Source organism: Dermacentor albipictus, chromosome 5 (genome assembly GCF_038994185.2).
Source record: "Dermacentor albipictus isolate Rhodes 1998 colony chromosome 5, USDA_Dalb.pri_finalv2, whole genome shotgun sequence".
Lineage (NCBI taxonomy): Eukaryota > Metazoa > Arthropoda > Arachnida > Ixodida > Ixodidae > Dermacentor > Dermacentor albipictus.
This window is the reverse complement of record NC_091825.1, coordinates 105927889-105946076: the sequence shown is the minus strand read 5'-3', so window position 1 is coordinate 105946076 and position 18188 is coordinate 105927889. Positions and strand designations below refer to the sequence as shown.

Genomic DNA, 18188 nt, shown 5'->3' with positions numbered 1-18188 from the left:
GTAGATGACCGCGTGTTTGCTTTCGGTGTCACTATGTCGTGATGCAGTAGGTTCGCTTTCATTGTTTTTTGTTATGTTTAGCATTGGGCATATATTTCAAGTTGCTGGATAGGTTGTTTCCAAGTATACTAGAAGTGAAATAGTTGAAGTTCTCATGTCTGATGCTGCTGTAGAGAGTTCTTGCATGAAGTCTGCATTCAGTAAGCTTCATGAAACGCAATGAGGAATTCAAAATTCTTAGTCCATTTTGCAGCTGTACACTTTTAATGATTCTGAGGATGCAAGAAATATGGTGAAACTAAGTTTTCAATGGACAGAATGGCGCCTGAAGGGGATAAGAGGACTCAAACGCTTCTGTTATTATGAAGATGTCACCGTTCAATGCAATTCAATGCAAAAGTTCTCCGGCATACTTATAAGCTACCACTTTTTGCAATAAACTGCCAAAACATACACAAGACAAGAAATTTACATTATGAAGTAGAACTGTGCTTTAATTTATCAAAAGTAACAAATCCAACAACATGGTTTGTGCACTATTTTCACAATATCAACTAATCAATTAAATCAATCAAACATCCACTACCGAAAATATAATGAAGTTTAGATTATACTTACAAACTGCAGGACTCTGATGAATCCTCTGGGTTCTTTTAGGACTCTGAAATTAAGGTCCATCGCTGGCCTAGGCGGGGCAAAGGAAAAGCAATTAAAGGTAACTGCCGCATCAAAAACAATAGGCGGAAACCACTTCGCAATAGAGCGCACGCAAACCGCGTGCATTCGCCCGTTACTGCTCTTGAGCGAGTTCAGTAGAGGGAAAAAAAACGAAAAAATGCCGCGCTTCAGTTTTCGCAGACTTCTATCACACAAACCTGGTGCAGTCGAGCAAAGTGGCAGATCACGCCGAAATAGAACAGTTCACCTCACCGACCACAAATCGATATAGCTTCCGTAGCGGAATAAAAACATCGCCCACGCAATCTGGAAGCGGTCACGTCCTCGAGGCCGCGAAACACCGATGAAAACAACCCCGTACCGTGATTTCAGCGCAGCTGCTAGAGCAGCAGACCGCAACTCCCTGCGGCTTTCCACTACACGCCAAACCGCAACTTTTCCACAGCAAGCGCGCGTTCGGTTCGCTCTACCGAGCCTCGGGCAAAGCGCCGCTCCCAACGAGCGAAAGTTGCGTCACTGCCGAGAGAACTCAGCGCCTAAATATTGCTGTTTACAAAACGTCGTAGTAAACACTGGCGTCACGCACGTGACACGCTAATTAGCTACATTCCTCAGCGGCAAATTGACCACCCGACAATTTCAACAGCGCTGCTACATCGCCTTTGGAAGACCGCGGACGGGAGATACATATCGATCTTCGGTGTCTAAATGCGGACCGACACATTCCGCAAAAGACTGTTCCCAAGGTGCAAAACACGACCCAATTAGGCTCAGTTTGCAGCAAACGCTTTGCACATGACATGCGCGCTCAGAGAGGTCGAATCTAGAGAATACCTGAAACAATCAACCTGGAAACTCTGATGCCCGCTGATCGCCTGCCGCGCCGAGTCTGACCGCACCAGCCGCTGCTACCTTGCGTCTCCTCTCGCTCCTCCACGGGCCCTGTGCGCGAATGGGCGGAGGAAAAAACGAATCAGAACGCTGTCGCTCTCAATCTTCCTTTCACTAGGTCTAAAACGACTGTTGTGTAGCGTCCGCAATGAGTGCAGGGTCGCGTAACGTTTACCTGTCAAAGTAGCAGGCGCGCCCGACAACCAGTCCGACTCTGCGTGTTTCCGTCCCGTGTTTTTCTGGTGCTCAGCTTATGCGGAATCCATAAGCTCCGCTGATATCGGCTCCGCCCCACGCAGACCAACGCCTGCCTTGCTCTTTGAACCAGTTTTAAAGCGTTTGTGGAGTTGTGGCTACAAGCCGTCAGAGAGCGCTTAGTGACGTGTACGCTCATGTTAAAGACCTTTAGCTTTAACAATACTGGTTCGTTATAAAAACTTATTATTATTATTATATTATTGCTACATAAAATGTTTGCTTTCGAGGCTCCAGAATAAATTAAAATGGTACAACTAACGTTTTGAAAGATACGGTATGCAGTGCTCTCTTCAAGCTACAACCGCTACAGCCACCAGCCTTAACTATCTTTCACAAAATTAGAGTTTAAATTGTGTCCTTGTGTCACAAAATAAATAAGTAATAAAAATTTGAAGCAATGGTATTAATTATTTATTAAATGATTGGTCGTTTAATTAAGAAACAAGTTGCTCTGAAGGGAGCGCTGGAGAGTTCACTACCACGTCATTGCACGTGTTCTCCCCCTCTTCAGCAACATGGCAGCATTGAGGTGTGTTGTCGCCGCGTTCCTCTTGGGTTTTATTGAGTTCAGCTATGGTAAGTTATATCTTCCTACTGTTGATCTTCTTCTTTGACTACGCAACACTATTGCGCCTAGCGATTCAGCCGGCAGGAAGCCCCAGGTTGCTTATTTTGCCAAGTGAAAATTGTTCGAGTCGCCGTGTAGCATTTCGAGAGAAGCATCCGCACAGTGTCATCGCGTACCCTTTGCGCACTCGCTTACATAGCAGTCTGTCAAACTTTTTCAATGAAAGTGGTGACGAAATCGCTCTTGGCACCGTACTGTAACGTTTCTGGTAATTTTTTTTTTTTCGGTACAAACGCTGAACCGATCCAGCCGCTTTCGGTTCGTGAAGTTGATCCTCCATGCTGTCTAGGCAAATGCAAAACCTCTAGGCAAATGCAAAACCGTCGCATGGGGAAGCTGCGCCGTTTCAGCGTCTGTTCCGAGCAACAAAAAGCACTGTCAAATGCTGGCGGACTCTTTGGCGCAATAACACATGTGCAGAAGCTCCGCCCCGCATAGCTTTCCCTTCACAGCCACAGAAAGTTGTCCGTGAGTATATAGTCGTTTAATTCTTATCGCAGCCCTAGTGGCTGGCATCAGCGAAACTCAAACGAGTCCCAAAGTTTAGCACACGACGATTGATATTACAATATTTCATAAACTATTTGTAATGTGTCTCGCAGGTAAGGTCTGCGAAAACCCTGAGGTGACGCCGAAGGTTTACACCACCACAGACGGACTTGTGATTGCAAACATCGCATTCATCGCTGAATTCCACCTAAGGTGCCGCGAAAACGTACAGGTAACGAAAAGGGTCAGCATGACTCATCGTTGGATGATCATGTCACAGATGTTGTAAATAATGCGCCGACTATAACTGGTACAGGGTCGTCCTTTTTGAAAGGGAACACGCGAGCGCGTGGCCTGTGCTCTGCGGCGGCTGCGTAGAGCGCCGGTCAGTGGCAGCAAGAGGAAGCACGTCCGCTTTTGGCGTCATCTATTGACGGTCAGAATGACTAGGCATGGCCGATTGGAAGCCCCTACTGGACTCCCTTACCCGTATTACTGAGGCGCAAGGAGCGGGGCCTGCAGCTAGCAAATCGCGCTCGCGCTGCGGGCCCCGCTCCTTGCGCAGCAGTAATACGGGGAAGGGTGTCCAGTAGGCGCTTCCAATCGGCCATGCGTAGTCATTCTGACCGTCAATAGATGACGCCAAAAGCGGACGTGCTTCCTCTTGCTGCCACTGACCGGCGCTCTATGCAGCCGCCGCAGAGCACAGGCCACGCGCTCGCGTGTTCCCTTTCAAAAAGGACGACCCTGTACCTATTCACAATGCGGCACCGTGTCCTGTAGTAGACTTATACATAAAACCTTATCCTTCAGTATCGACTATTGCTTCTTTACATAGGGTGCTATGTCATTTACTGACATGAAGGAGTTACACTTCAATGAAAGAGTTATTTGTGATATTGCCATGTTATGATGTGAACATGCCAAAATTATTTTTCAGCACTTGTCAACATTCAAATGCCACAGTTCTATTAAATTATTTTGTCAAATTACTATGAAACGGCTATAAAGTGGATTTTTTATTCAGTAAACATATTTGAAGTTTCTCCTACTTTATTCTGAACTCTTGAAATGGGTTCATCAGAATGTTAACTTATAACCTTCAGTTTTTGCTAAACCATGCAACCTCATGCAATGTGCAATCAGCCGCTATTTATTTTAATTATGCTGAGTGTACCGTTCCTTCGTAGACGCATTGACTTCATATTGAGACACTATCCTTGCGTCATTGTCGCATGTGTTTCAGTGCATGTGAGTTTGACAGAGAAGCCCAGTGTAGGCAGCATTTGCCTTTGTTGAGCTTTTCCACAGGCTTTTATTTGGCTCCCTGTAGCATCATATTGATGTTCAATTAGTGTTTGATTAGGCCTCTTGCTTGCACAGGAGCTTCTCATGCTCCCAGTCTTGGTAGGCGGTTTTGGTGGTGGACATAGCGTCCTGTATAAAATTTGTGCTCACTTCATATCATATGTCTTTGCAATTTCTATAATGTTCAACAACACACATAAAGATTAATTGTCAAGTTCAATAGATTGGTTGGAGCTAGTACTTTTGTGTTCATTGCTATTTCAGAATGTTTACTTCTTGAACACCGCACTTTATTTTGTACACTACAAATGTGACTTGCTTTCCATGGCCTGTTAGTGTAATACATTTCCCTTTGCTGGATTTCAGAATGTCCCATTGTATGCGGATGTAAAAGGCAAAATTGTTCCAGTGGTGAAGTCTACTGAAACCAACGATTACCAAGTAAGCTGGACAGAAGAACTGAGCAAGGCCCAGTCCGGCGACTACCTGATCAGGGTGTATGATGAGGAAGGCTATGGAGCCCTCCGAAAGGTACGTGAGAGGAATGCCATTGATTTCTAATTTAGGCATTACCGAGTCATGACCTGCAGCTTACTGCTATCCTTGAAAGGAAAAGTGTACAACCATTGCATTTTACCAGTACTAACATATGGGACAGAAACTTGTAGGTTAAAAAGGCTTTGAAATACTTTTATACCAAATCATAGAATGATATCACTATTAAATTGCACTTACTCATGAATCTCCTTCCACAAAAATGTTTCTAATCCTTCAAGCACAAGTGAAGTTAGGTGTAATTATCTAGCCGATAAACGGCTTTCTATGTCCTTCCATTTCCACTAGCCTGCTGGAAGCTACACAGTGGAAGCCGCATGGGAGCAATGCCCCACTGGCGCTGCCCAGTGGTTGCACACGAGACTGCTCATGTTGACATCTCATGGCAGTGGCGGTATCTACGCTACACTTTTCGTCTTGCAGGCTTCTTGTAGCAGATGCAGCTATGCAAAACTTTCGTTTTTAGAATGGCATTGCGAATATAAAATGGATTTTCTGTCTCCTGACAGATTGGCAACATTTTTTTACTATGTTCAAAATATGTTCCAGGACCCCTTTAACAAAGAAGCTTGAGAAGGAGCTAAGAAATGCACAAAAGGCAATGGAACAATAAATTATAGGCTTAACCTTAAGAGATAGGAAGACTGTGGTGCAGATTAGATAGCAAGCACGGGTAACCGATAATCTAGTTGACATGTAAGAGGAATAAATGGAGCTGAGCATGCTATTTAATGCATAGAGCAGATAACTGATGGTCTGTTAGAGTTACGATGTTGGTGCTAAGGGAAGGGAGGAAGCACAGTCGAGGATGGCAGAGAACTAGATGGTGTGATGAAATCTGGAAATTTGCTGGCCTAAGATAAGGTCAGCTGGCACAGGACTGGTAATTTGAGATTGATGGGAGAGGCCTTCATGCTACAGTGGGCATTATATAGGCTGATGATGAGTGCAGCTCCCAGGAGTGACTGCATAATTTTTCACTTCTAGGCCCAGCGCACAGGGGAAAGTACCCAGGGTGTGACTCCTCTCTTCACCATCAATGTGAACCATCCGGTGAGTACTCGCCTAGGTCGCAGCCTAGCCTGTACTGTGTAGTCCAGTACGATGACTTGGTGATCATGAGCAGACTGGTTCACTTGTTGGCTGCCTCAACCACATTCAGATGGAATGCACAAACACCCGTGTACAGTCGAACTTGCCTGTAGCAGATGTCACTGCTTTAGAGCATGCATTTATAAGTGGACTGTCAGGAGAATGCATAACTGCACTTAGCACAAAACAAGCGTTTACGTGCCCACCATTCTGGCTCGCCTGCATGGCCAAAGTTAACCCGGAGCCCTCCGCTACTGTGTACATTGTAACCCACTGTGCACTTTTAAAGAAATTGAAAGACGAGTCAGTTATAAAAGTTTTGTTTCACAGACTTATAATAGACTGCCCTTAGCCCACTATTTACACATGTTTGAGCTGTCTGAAAATGGTGGTGCTACCATCCTAGGCAATACGGCCATTACCATATAGACTCATTTAAGGACCACACTCAACTTGGCAGCCTGAAATTTTGAAGAAACAAATTTCCGTAAGAAGCAATTGCGTTCAGTGCCCTGATACCATGTGCATGCATCGGATAATTTTCGCACACTGCGTACATCATCGTGCCACTACTAGATGGCGAGAACAGCACATTGATCCCTGATGCAGTGGTACATTCGGGGTATGCAGTAGTTTTCAGCTGCACCAGCACCATTTTGACCAAAGGATTTGGTCCCGTGCAAGGGCCGTACCTCATCAAAATTGTGAAAAAAAAAGTATAACCGTTGCAAGGGTCTATACGGTATGTAACTGAAGCCTCCTGCAGCGAATAACCCACTTGGACAAGCATCAAGCCTGGTTGTTTATTTCTTGCGTTTCTGATTCACGTATTTTAACAGAATGCATTGTTTGCAACAATGTATATCCTGGAAAAGAAAAAAAGCAGTAGTCTGTTGCCAGTGGCGGCTAGCAATATTTTACCTACTTTTGCTAAATGGAACCTGTGGCATTGTAGCACACTACTACGTGCCGCAACAGTCCGGTCACAAAAGACTATGACGACACACCCAGCATGCTGACAGTGTGGGAGAGTGGAATCAGCGGAATCAGGCTTCCACCTGATTGAGCGGGATCAGCTAAAATATAATTTGTGGACACCAGGCACCAGCGTCTGTCTGGTTTTTCTTCTCCCACAAATTGGTATCTCCAGACTTCGAGTCATCCCTCTCAGCTTCGGATGCCTCAGCCACTTCGCTGGACCTACCGCCGCAAGGAGCTTGAGCCGTGCTGTCTTTGCAGTCCGCTTTCTATCCAGTCAGCCATGGCTTCAGATTCTCCCTATCAAGTACTGCCATCAGCGCCACAACTCCGTGATCCCGAGGTCTCTGCTCTCATGCTCCTGGAGTTTTGGTCGTTGAATTTCAAACTTTGGTTCATTACCATCGAATCCTTGTGCCGTCGCCATCGCCTCAGTTCGCAGTTGACCATGTTTGACCTCATTGTTGGAGCACTTTCACCTAATAATGCTGCGACTGTTCGCGATGTTCTCAGTAAGCTCCCCACCCGTCGACCACCCATATGACCACCTTAAGGCGATGCTCATCCAGCGCACTACTGAAACAGAGCAGCATCAATTACAGCAACTTCTTACATTCGAGGAACTGCACAAAAAGTTCCCGAAGAAGTGTGCTGTCAGTTGAAGGAGCCAAGTCTCCAGCCAAGGCTTGGATACAACTCAATTCTACCGCAGGTGTGCATAATCCTGACCACGTCTTCATTCTCGGTGTTGGAATTTCTGGCCGAGTTGGCCGACAAGATTATGGATATCGGTTTTCCCTCCGCATCCACAGTTCATCGTCCTCCTCACCCTCCGTCCCACACACACCCGCTGGTGACAGGTATGCATGTCTTCTCGAAGCTAACGAGGAGCTCACACGGCATGTAGCCCAACTGGCAGCTGAGGTTGCTGCCATCCGAACACGCTGGCCGCGTTCTTTGTCAAGACCTCGCCTTACCAGCCCCAATCACTCTGAATGCCATTCTCCTTGTCCCGTTACACTTTGCTGGTACCACCGTCGCTATGGCTCTGACGCAAACCAGTGCCGCTAGCCCTGCTCCTACGTGGGAAACCATTGGGTCGAACACTGACAGCGACCGCTGTTCCCGGCCCCACATCCAGTTGCCTTTTCCACATCGCCAACCGCGTTGCTGACCACGTCACCAAACAGTCCACTATCTCATCAACACTTCCACCGAGATTTGCGTCCTTCCCCCTACATTGGCTGAGCGTCGTCATCCTCCCGACTGGCCTCCTCTCACCGTGGTCAATGGATCAACGATTCGGACCTACGGACAAATGTCGGTGACTCTTGACAATCGGCCTCAGACATACCTTTCACTGGATCTTTGTCATCGTGGCCGTATGCCAGCCCATCATTGGAGCCAACTTTCTTTTGCACTACAAGCTCATCATCGACGTGCGGCACCACCGAATCTTGGACTCCGAGATTAGCTTAACCGTCCAAGGAGTTTCCTGTCATGCTCCACCACTTCGGCTTCTCCAGGTGCACATGGACGTTCCCGACGCTTGGTCAGCCGTCCTTGCCGAGTTTACAGATGTCTTCCGACCATCCTCCTTCCTTTCTGTCTTCAGTTGATCACAGCGTGACGCATCATATTGTCATGAGTGGCCCTCTCGTGTTTGCTTGGGCTCGTCGCCTCGCAGCAAATTGTCTAGCTGTCACCAAAGAGGAGTTCGAATACGTGCTTGACCTTGGCTTCATTCGTCCTTCCTCCAGTCCTTCGGCTTTGCCACTCCATATGGTGCCCAAAAAGATCGGTGACTGGCACCCCTGCGGCAAATATCATGCTCTCAACAAAGGCACTTTCCCGCACCGGTACTCCACACCTCACATTCAGGACTTTATGTTGGCACTTTATGAAAGCCTAACACCAGATTCCTGTGGAACCCTCAGATACCGCCATTATAACACCCTTCGGCCTGTTCTTATATCTTCGCGTAGCTCTTGGTCTTCATAATGCGCCCCATACCTTTCAGCATTTCATTGACCAGGTATTTCATGGCTTGACATGCTGCTTTGCCTATCTTGATGACATCCTTGTCTATAGCACCACTGCCAAAGTTCACAAGCTAGATCTATATCAAGTGCTTGCATGACTCTGCAAGTTTGGTCTTGTCGTTAACGGTCGAAAGAGCGAGTTCAACATTACAGAGTTGGATTTCCTGGGCCATCGCGTCAACGCACCTGGAATTCGTCCACTCCCGACCCGCGTCACAGCCATCTGTGAGTTTCCTCAGCCATCGACCACCAGGCAACTGCGCGAATTTCTTGGTCTCGCCAACTATGACTGCCGCTTCATTTCTTGTTGTGCCAATATACTGCAGCCTCTACATGACCTTCTCTAGGGCCTCAAGATACTGAATACTTCCATGGCCTGGAATGACACCGCCGACCGCGCATTTAGAGGCATTAGAGAAGCCGTTGCCAGCGCGGCGCTCCTCGTCCACCCCAAATGCGATGCCCCACCATCTGTCGTGGTTGACGCAATGAAAGCCCATCGCCTTCTTTTCCAAAAAGCTTGCGCCCCCTGAGCACCACTACTGCACGTTTGGCCGAGAGCTGCTCGCCATCTATTTGGCTGTGAAGCACTTTCGACATTTTCTCGGGGACGCTTTTTCCATATCCTTAACATCCATAAACCACCGACTTCCGCCCTAGCATCCAGAAGCACACCTCCTACACGCCCCTAAAATCGTATAGCTGGGCCACATTTCTGAATTCACCAGCGACATTCGTCATGTCAGCGGAAAATCTAACGTCATTGCCAATGCGGTTTCTCATGCCGCCATCCATGCAGCGGACCACAGCTGTGGCTACCGCCCAGTGTTGACGCCAAGCTCCAGCTGCTTCACACGAACGGTACCTCTAGTGTTTGAAGATATCTTGCTTCCTCACTGCACCCGCCATGGTTGCTCACTGGCTATGGTGTTAGGCTGCTGAGCACGGGGTCACGGGATCGAATCCCGGCCACGCCGCCGCATTTTGATGGGGGCGAAATGCGAAAACACCCGTGTACTTAGGTTTAGGTGCACGTTAAAGAACTCCAGGTGTTCGAAATTTCCGGAGTTCTCCACTAAGAAAGTGGTTTTGGCACGTTAAACCCCATAATTTTATATTTTAATTTTTGCTTCCTCACTGCGGCATGCCCTTCACTTAAGATACGTCGACCGGACATCCTTGTCCTTACGTGCCTCGCCCATTCCGCCAGGCGGTCTTTGATGCCCGCCATTCTTTGGCTCATCCTGGCATTAGCACAACACAGCGACTCGTCACTTCTCATTATGTGTGGCCCAGTATCAATGTAGACATTTGTGACTGGTCATGCATGTGCTTCAACTTCCAGCAGTGTAAAGTGCATTGCCACACTGCGACTCCTCTGTATGTCGATATTGTTGGCCCCTTTCCTCCCTGCGGGAACCATCACTACCTGTTAAACTGCGTAGACAGGTTCACCAGATGGCCCGAAGCAATGCCCCTCCTGGACATAACGGCAAGGTTGATAGCTTGAGCACTCATCACACTCTGGATTAGCCGCTACAGCATCCCTTCCACCATTATGACTGACCGTGGTCGTCAATTCAAATCAACATTGTTCGCCACTTTATTTCGGCTACTTGGTGTCAATCGTATCAAGACTACCTCTTATCATCCAATATCCAATGAGATCATCGAATGTTTTCACTGCCAACTGAAGGCTTCACTCATGGCTTCGACTTTTCCTTCATCATGGATCGAGCGCTTTCCGTTCGTTATGCTTGACATCTGCACCGCCCTTTGCCGTGGCTCTTCCACCAGTGCCGCTGAGCTTACGTTTGGCACCACTCTATGACTCCCTGGCAAATTCTTCAACAACTCGCCCACCGTACTTGCTGTTGTTTACGACTATGCCTACCATCTACGCGGTGCTATGCATACACCGGCTTTACTCATGCACAGCATTTGTGATTACACCAGCTGCACAGTAGGCAATGGTGCGATTCTAGTCAGGCCCCACCGTTCGGCACTGCTGCGAGTAGCAGTCTTGTCGAAACAGCAGCTTTAGTGGTGAGCCACGCACACTTGAAGCTAAAGAACCACTGCTGCATACCGGCAGATGTTAGTGATAGATTATAAGACCCTTATTCTGGGCTTTTCACTTCAGCATAGTGAAATCTATAATGTGCATTAGGCCCTAGGCAATGCTCCAAGCATGAACGCTGACATGTATGCAGCAATCTCTATGGAAACTACGCTTAGGCAATCGCCACCTCTCCCATCACATTTTATTATTGTAACAACACGCTGGCTGGCATTCCTGGTGCTTCATGCCTGCTGTGCCATCCAGGTTTGTTCATTAGATTCATGCACTCCAACTGAAACTTTGCTTCTGTCAGTAAACAGAAAACGCTTTCTTCTTTTCTGCTACTGATTTTAGCACCCGGCTGCACATGAAGTGAATTTGCCCATGAAGTGAATTTGCCCATTTTGAACCGCCACTAGAAGCAGAATTAAAGAGATTCTTTAACATTATTCATTGTTCCCCAATTGTGCTACCTGGCAAACTACAGCTACCAGCATGCGCCACAGCAGCAGCAGCATACCACTACTTGTGGCGAGATTGGTTCATTGGACTTTCTGGGCTGTTATGAGCAGATAAGTACTAATCAGTAAGGCCTCTAATAAGGAGTGGCTGCTTCAAGAATAATGTCATGCAAGCAATTGCCCACTTGCAAATTCTGGCAGTCTCTGTCCTGTTTCATGAAAAACCAAGATTTATAACTGGGATCATTATACGGTTAAACCTCGATATAACAAACTTCAGTATAGCAAAATTATTGATATAATGAAGTATTTTAACTTTTCATAATATCTAGTCCACAAAACATGTCATTAGAACCTCAATATGTATAACGAAGTGTGTTTGTATATGGTTTAAAAATAACGAAATTTCGCTTCCACAGCAATGTCGAGACAAATGGAAACTTCTGTGGGCGCAGATGGTCAAATAATTGAATTACAAGCGGCTGCTTGCGATCGCACCTATCAGATCGCGCACGGCGCCACAAGAGCGACTGCCGCAGTGAAGCCACATCATGTTCGGTATAAAGTCCAAGTGCGATGAGATCCCATCACGCCCCGTGCACTTCATGCTTTAGGTGCGAGTGAAAGTTTGCGAGAGTGACAAAGAAAGATGGTGGCCTCAAGCATGAGTGCTGCCTCCCTGCATGAGCAAAGGGAAAGAGGGGGAGGGGAGCGAGCTCGTGGTAACGTGATAAGCACGCAGGAGGGGCAGGGAGGTGGGGGGGGGGGGGGGGGTAGTTGGTGTGCGTCGCGATTTTTGGCGCGCGTCTCGGCCGTGGCCGTGCATGGCTGTCAGCACGGCTGATCACATACACAGCCACGCACCCTGCTTTTGAGGTCATCTGCTGCATGTGAAAAGAGTGGGCATGCCGAGGCCGCATGGCATCATGTAAGCTCTCTTCCTGCGCGTTTAGTATTGAAGGTTGTGTAATCTCGAGTTTCGGTGACCGGTTGGAGTAAAAGGCAGACAAAGCATTCGCTCACTGCTGCGAGTGATGTTCAAGATAGCGTTCCATTGCAGGCGATGCTATCAGCTGCAGGGTGGAGTACATGCAAAAGCATGGCTGGCTTCGCTTAATTCATACCACCTATGTGAAAATATCGTTGACATGGCATGAAAGCGTATCATTCATCGCCAACTCCTAAATTCATTAAAATGATTGCTTTTTTCTCATTCAGATTTGCTTTCTTTTTTCGATTGACCAATAATTTGGAAAGTTATGCGGCCCCTTTTCGTGTAAGAAAATCGATCAGCGACTTTACTTATTTGCATAAAAGGTCGAATTCCTATACAGCGAAATTTCGTTACAACCAATCGATTTGCAGATTTTAGCTATTTCATTATATCGAGGTTTAACTGTATATAAATGCACTCAGCTTTATTTTTCAGTAATCATATTTAACTAGGAGATCACCTTTATGTTGTCCCTTGTAGCCAACCACGCAGCTTGAGTTAAGAAACTACGTCAGTCATGTTTACCACATAGCTCCACAATGGTGGACATTGCCAGCAAGTTCTGCTGCGTTTGGCATGCTTGCTAGTTTAGTTTCCGCCCACAGATCAAAAATCATAAAAGTGGCCTAAAAATATTTGTTGCACACTTCTGATGCACCAGAAAACTCCAGTTATGCAAATTACTGTTCTTTCATCTTTGTTACCCATATGTTTGTGTGTCACAACTAGAACTCCATCAATCCTTCTGCAAGGGGTGGACTTTTGTATTCACACTCAAGCAGTGCCCCTTATGCTTCTAATAACCCTGCGGGTGTGGTAATCTTTAGGTGACGAGAAAGGTACGCCTTTCTTAAGGTATTTGAGAATTTAGGTTTTTCTTTGGATTGTTTTTGAACAATGACATTTTATAACAGGCTGGTTTTCTCCAAGCTATGTTTCTGTTGCTCACTAATTCTTGGTTACATATATTAGCATCTTAAATATAGGAATTTCTGTGCCATCACTAGACCTTTTACACGTTCAAACGTATTATAGGCACTAGAATACTTAACATCAGAAAGCAAGACATTTGGAATGCACTATAATGTCAAAACTGTGTTTGCTGGTGTGGGATAGTATGGAGCAATTATGTGGATACAAATTCCAGTATTTGCACTCGATGCACGCACTGAGCCAGGTGGTGTAACCATGTGCGCTTTCATACAGTGTCAGTTGTTCCTTATATGATGAATACTTGAATTGCCCAAATGCAATGCAAGCCACTTATGCAAGGAAACACTTTGCATTATAGTAGTCAGAACCATGCAACGAATATAACACAATATTATTTTTACCCTTTCACTCTTTAGTGAAGTGCGGTGAGCTCAAATGCCATACAAATGAGCTCAGCAGGAAAGCTAACATCTATTTGGCAAGGAGTGCCAGTTTACAAACATACATCATATAAGGGTTAAGAAATTGCAGTGAGCAGTCATGTGTCAAAACTGTGCTGGCAAGCCAACGTCTGGTTGCTGGAAAGTGCATCTGTACAGCAAAATCTCATTCATACAGTGTTATTACATACAATTTCCCGGTGCCAATGCTCGCGATCGAGTGTACAGAAAACGACCTAGTGCAGTTACTCTTCTTTTCTGTCGGTTCATACGTTCCAAGAAACCACAATGTTTTGGCACCATCATTTAGTAAGTTGCCAAGCTGTGATTGTATGATGCATTTACCAGTTACTACATCCCACGCTTAAAAAAAAAAAAAGAGTGCGAGGCATGCACTATTAAGAACAGTAGCTGCCCACCACAGCAGCTTCCCCACAATACTCACCTGCCCGTATCACGTGAAAACACCGGTGCACACTTTTTCCCCATTTCAGTACCAGCAAATCTCCTCCCGGGTTGTCACGTGCCGCATTCACAGTTGTTGCTGCCAACTCTGTTGCGCTAAGCATCTTCACCTATCTTTTTCACTGTGCATGGGGTGTATTTCTGTGGAAAGTGTACCACACACTTATAATAAACGATAATCCAAACGCGCCACCGTTCCCTGCTACAGGCAGCGCGAGGTGAGTGTAATGTTTCGGTCTGGCGGCATATTAGGCAGTATTCGAGCATCACACCCACAAGCTCGATTTTATTTCGGTCTCCCATTGCCATCTTAAAACATATGTAATAGGAAAATGACAAGGTGCATCTCGGGTTGGTCAGGCTCCACCAGCTTGACATGCGTCGGCATGTTGTGCTGCAACGATTTAGCATCAAGTGGATATGTCAAAAGCTCCTGCAAAAATGCCCCGCTCAAAGCAGCTCCAGAAGCCAGGCTGAATTCAAGGAGCGCAAGCATAAAGCTTGCCAAAGCCGCAAAAATGGGCCCCACCATCTTGCGCTGCAATGATTCACGTAAAGCTTTGTGTTACATAATTTCAACCACGGTTGAGTCTGTCAGATTTTTTTAGTGACTTCGTGTCATACTTTTTCCTGGTTACATCTTTCTTTTTTTTTCATATTTCTTCTTTCAAGACATATGAGCAAGGTTCTACTGTAAACATCAGCCACGAAGCTCTCAAAAACAAAAAAAAGAAAAGACAATTGAACAAGCCAGTCCAGTCATTACACCAAGTATGGTTTGGCTCAGTGGAGCACAATCAGCTAGCCTGCAATGTCTTTGCATGCCGCAACACACTGCCACTTAGCCACATCATGCTCCCTCTGCTTTATAATTCAAGGGACACTAAAGAGAGAAATGATTTCTTCTGCATCAGTAGATTACCTTTCTACGACACCAAAAGCGCAACAATGAAAGATGGATGGCGACGCCTCCTTGAAGTTCCCTCTCGTGGTCACTGTGACGTCAAGAATTTTGATGGCATCTTCTAGGGCCTACTTAAGTATATAGCGGTACAGATTGACTACATTGTGTTCTGAAAGAACGAAATATTAGAGATGGCAAGTTTCGGGAGTCTTTACTCAGCCAACATGGCCCAAATGCAAAAACAAACTTTGGAATCCATGACGTCGCACTGATGTACTGGGGTCGGGGTTTCAGCGCGAAATTCAAATACTGATACTTCTACCTTCATTTTCTCATCTAATAATCAAACTATTATTTTGAAATGACTGCCTGCAGAGTTCTCAAACAATGCTTTATTAGTGTAAACTGACTTATTGTTTTCTTTTATTGTCCCTTCGTGCGAGTGTACACTTAAAGGGGCCCTGAACCACTTTTTATTGACGTTGAGAAATACAGTTGAATATAAATTAGACTGTTTCAGAAATACTGTGCCGCAGGACATTCTTCGGTGCATTCAGCAGAAGCTGAGTTATTGGCAATAAAACAGCGTTTGTCATGCTTCCGCACCTTCTTCAATGCTTTGCACTGCGAAGGCTACAGCAAAGCTCGGTGTGCCCACAATGCTCCGCCTACTGAACATCCCCGTGACACACAGTTTCCAACTTTATTTGGGAGGTTCACATAGACGCCACTATTTCTGATTTTGGCGCCTACGACGCACCAAACGTAGTTGTCCTTAGCAAGCCGCAGTGCACTCAGCCAGTGGACTTGTCATGGCACCCCGTGGTGGCCGTGCTCTATGTACGCTGCATAGCAGACAGCAGCTACATGCAACTGCAGCAGTTGCTTTGTGCATGACAGGGCCAGAGTGTGGACTCGCATGCTTCTGTCTGGCTGTGCTACGTGGTGCAGACCAGCCTTATCCTGCACTAGCTTGACCGACAGATAGTAGCCACATCCACCTTGCTCATATTGAAGCGCTATGAATAGCTCGATCATTACGAAGCGGAGTCTGCAAAGACATCTAACTAGGAGCTGGAAAGAGTGCGTGTGGTTTGACTAAGTTTCATGTGGTTCAAGGCTAATTGAGTGTTCAAAACTAGTCGAAATTGATGCGACACAACGTCTACGACATCAATAAGCAGGGTAGCCAATGTTTAATTCCTGTGGTGGCCGCGGCCGAGCGTGCACCAATGATAGTTGGCTTCTTCCTGAATGCGTAATTATTATTGAAGTTCGAAAGCAGATTTTCAGTTACCTCAGCCTGTTTATTAAACTGAATCAACAAATATACACAGTAACAGTAGGAAGAAGTTCACTGATCCAAACACCCTTCTCGATTGATGTCAGCTATTGGCCAAGAGCAGCTGCGTATGGTAATCTGCTATATTATGAAATAAACCGTCCATAAAAGAGTGAGGATCAGGCTTAAGTTGAAAAGAAAGTGTTTGAAAAAAGAAAAGTGACTTCACATTCCACTTGCAAGCTCCACATCATGCCCAACTGCAACATTTGGCTGAGATGTTCACAGTAGCACATGATATCCACAGGCTGTGTTCTTTAATAAGCTCGAGGGGTGGTTCAGGGCCCCTTTAAACAGCTGGAGCAAATCTTAAGCTTGTTAGGTACGTAATGTGCAGTTTCATTGGCACTGAAAAGTCGTACGCCTTTTTTTTTCTTTTATCCAGGGTACCTACCGTGGTCAATGGGTCCCGAGTGAATTTGTGGCCGTGATGGCTGCTGCCCTGCTGTGGTACTTTGCCTACAGTGCAAAGGCAAAGCTTCAGTCATAGACCCTATGTGCATACATTCATGTTTCATCCTGTCTGTCTCCCTCTTTTTCTTACTTTTTTTTTTACAAAAAAAGAATAAAGGGAACCAGTGGTGCCTAACATGCCTTTTTGTAATGAAGCCTTGTATTCTTGTTTCAATGGGGTAAAATGCGAAAACACTTGTGTACATAGATTTGTGTGCATATTAAAAAACACTAGATGGTAAAAATTGATCCGGGCCCACCACTATGGCGTTGGTTAGAACATTGCAATTTCAAGACACTAAACCCCAGAATTTCTTTTTTTCTCCAAAGACTTATGCTGCACAAAAGAAAAAAAAGCGCAAAACTGCATTTCACTTGTTGCGTACAAGCACTTCTTCCATGTATGGATACACTTGCCGCTCTTTCACCACGTTTTGACCTACACATACCTCTTATTTTTCACGAATTGTCCTGAACTGATGTTTTATCACAATTTGTGTATTCTTCTGCCTCTGCAGATTTTGTGTCTCCTGTCAGATTGCTTCCATCACACATGCTCTGCTTCGTAGTTTCGCGGGCTCCCCAACCACTGTCAATCTGGCCTGTCATGTTTGCGTGCTAGTCTTCGCAGCTTGTCATGCAGATTACTTGCATAGTTCCTATTCTGTGGTCTACCTCACTCGTACGCAGTGCATTGGCAGTGTGTTCTTCTAAGGCTCCCACTGCATCCTATGCCCTCTAGGTCATCTGCAGCAGCCGATCCGCCCTTCCCAACTCCAATTTGAGATTTCACTGAAGAATGGAAGGGCTGCCCACTCTTCCTGCTTTTAATGTGTTAGCATTGCTAACTTAATGCACCTTCTGGGGGCTATCTAGTATCTGTCTATGTATATTTTCATCTACGCATGTTTGTATCTAACCGTTTTTCTGCCTACCTGGGTCACTCAGTAGTCCGTTGTCAAATGGGCAGCACATTGGGCTGCTGTGCTGAGGGCACAGGGTCGAAAACCAACCATCAGACCTACTTAGGGTCACTGAGTATGTGGCAATATGTACACAGTCGTCCACTTACAATTTGAACACGGCTCCGGGCGGCCGACGCTCCGTGGAGCGCCGCTCGTGGGTGCCGGGGTAACTAACGCACCGGCGCACTGGCAGCCACAGGCGTGGCCTCAGTCGCATCGTCTGCTACAGCGCGCCAGCGTGTGTGGACGA

The 18188-nt window shown here is 46.2% G+C and overlaps 2 protein-coding genes across 2 annotated transcripts in view; one reads left to right on the top strand and one right to left on the bottom strand.

Annotated features, from left to right (window-relative positions):
• LOC139059997 (synaptophysin-like protein 2) overlaps positions 1 to 1904 on the bottom strand; it is a 34597-nt gene extending 32693 nt beyond the window's left edge. Inside the window, exons 1-3 of the mRNA XM_070538673.1 lie at positions 1745 to 1904; positions 1513 to 1620; positions 619 to 685 (exon numbers count right to left, since the gene is read on the bottom strand). Of these exons, the coding sequence (XP_070394774.1) occupies positions 619 to 678 (60 nt within the window). The 5' untranslated portion in view covers positions 679 to 685; positions 1513 to 1620; positions 1745 to 1904. The remainder of the gene's footprint in view (positions 1 to 618; positions 686 to 1512; positions 1621 to 1744) is intronic.
• A 349-nt stretch (positions 1905 to 2253) lies between these two features.
• Tapdelta (Translocon-associated protein delta) lies at positions 2254 to 17111 on the top strand. Its single transcript, XM_070538674.1, has 5 exons — positions 2254 to 2403; positions 3058 to 3176; positions 4619 to 4783; positions 5795 to 5860; positions 16906 to 17111. Exons 1-5 carry the CDS (start codon positions 2343 to 2345, stop codon positions 17008 to 17010), a joined length of 516 nt encoding a protein of 171 aa, XP_070394775.1. The 5' UTR covers positions 2254 to 2342; the 3' UTR covers positions 17011 to 17111.
• Positions 17112 to 18188: the final 1077 nt, after the last annotated feature.

Bases quoted from the DNA above. Each gene is read 5' to 3' on its own strand.
- Tapdelta (XM_070538674.1), top strand. From the start codon at position 2,343: ATGGCAGCATTGAGGTGTGTTGTCGCCGCGTTCCTCTTGGGTTTTATT. The intron at 3,177-4,618 runs GTAACGAAAAGG...GCTGGATTTCAG, and splicing joins GGTGCCGCGAAAACGTACAG to AATGTCCCATTGTATGCGGA. The intron at 4,784-5,794 runs GTACGTGAGAGG...TTTCACTTCTAG, and splicing joins GCTATGGAGCCCTCCGAAAG to GCCCAGCGCACAGGGGAAAG.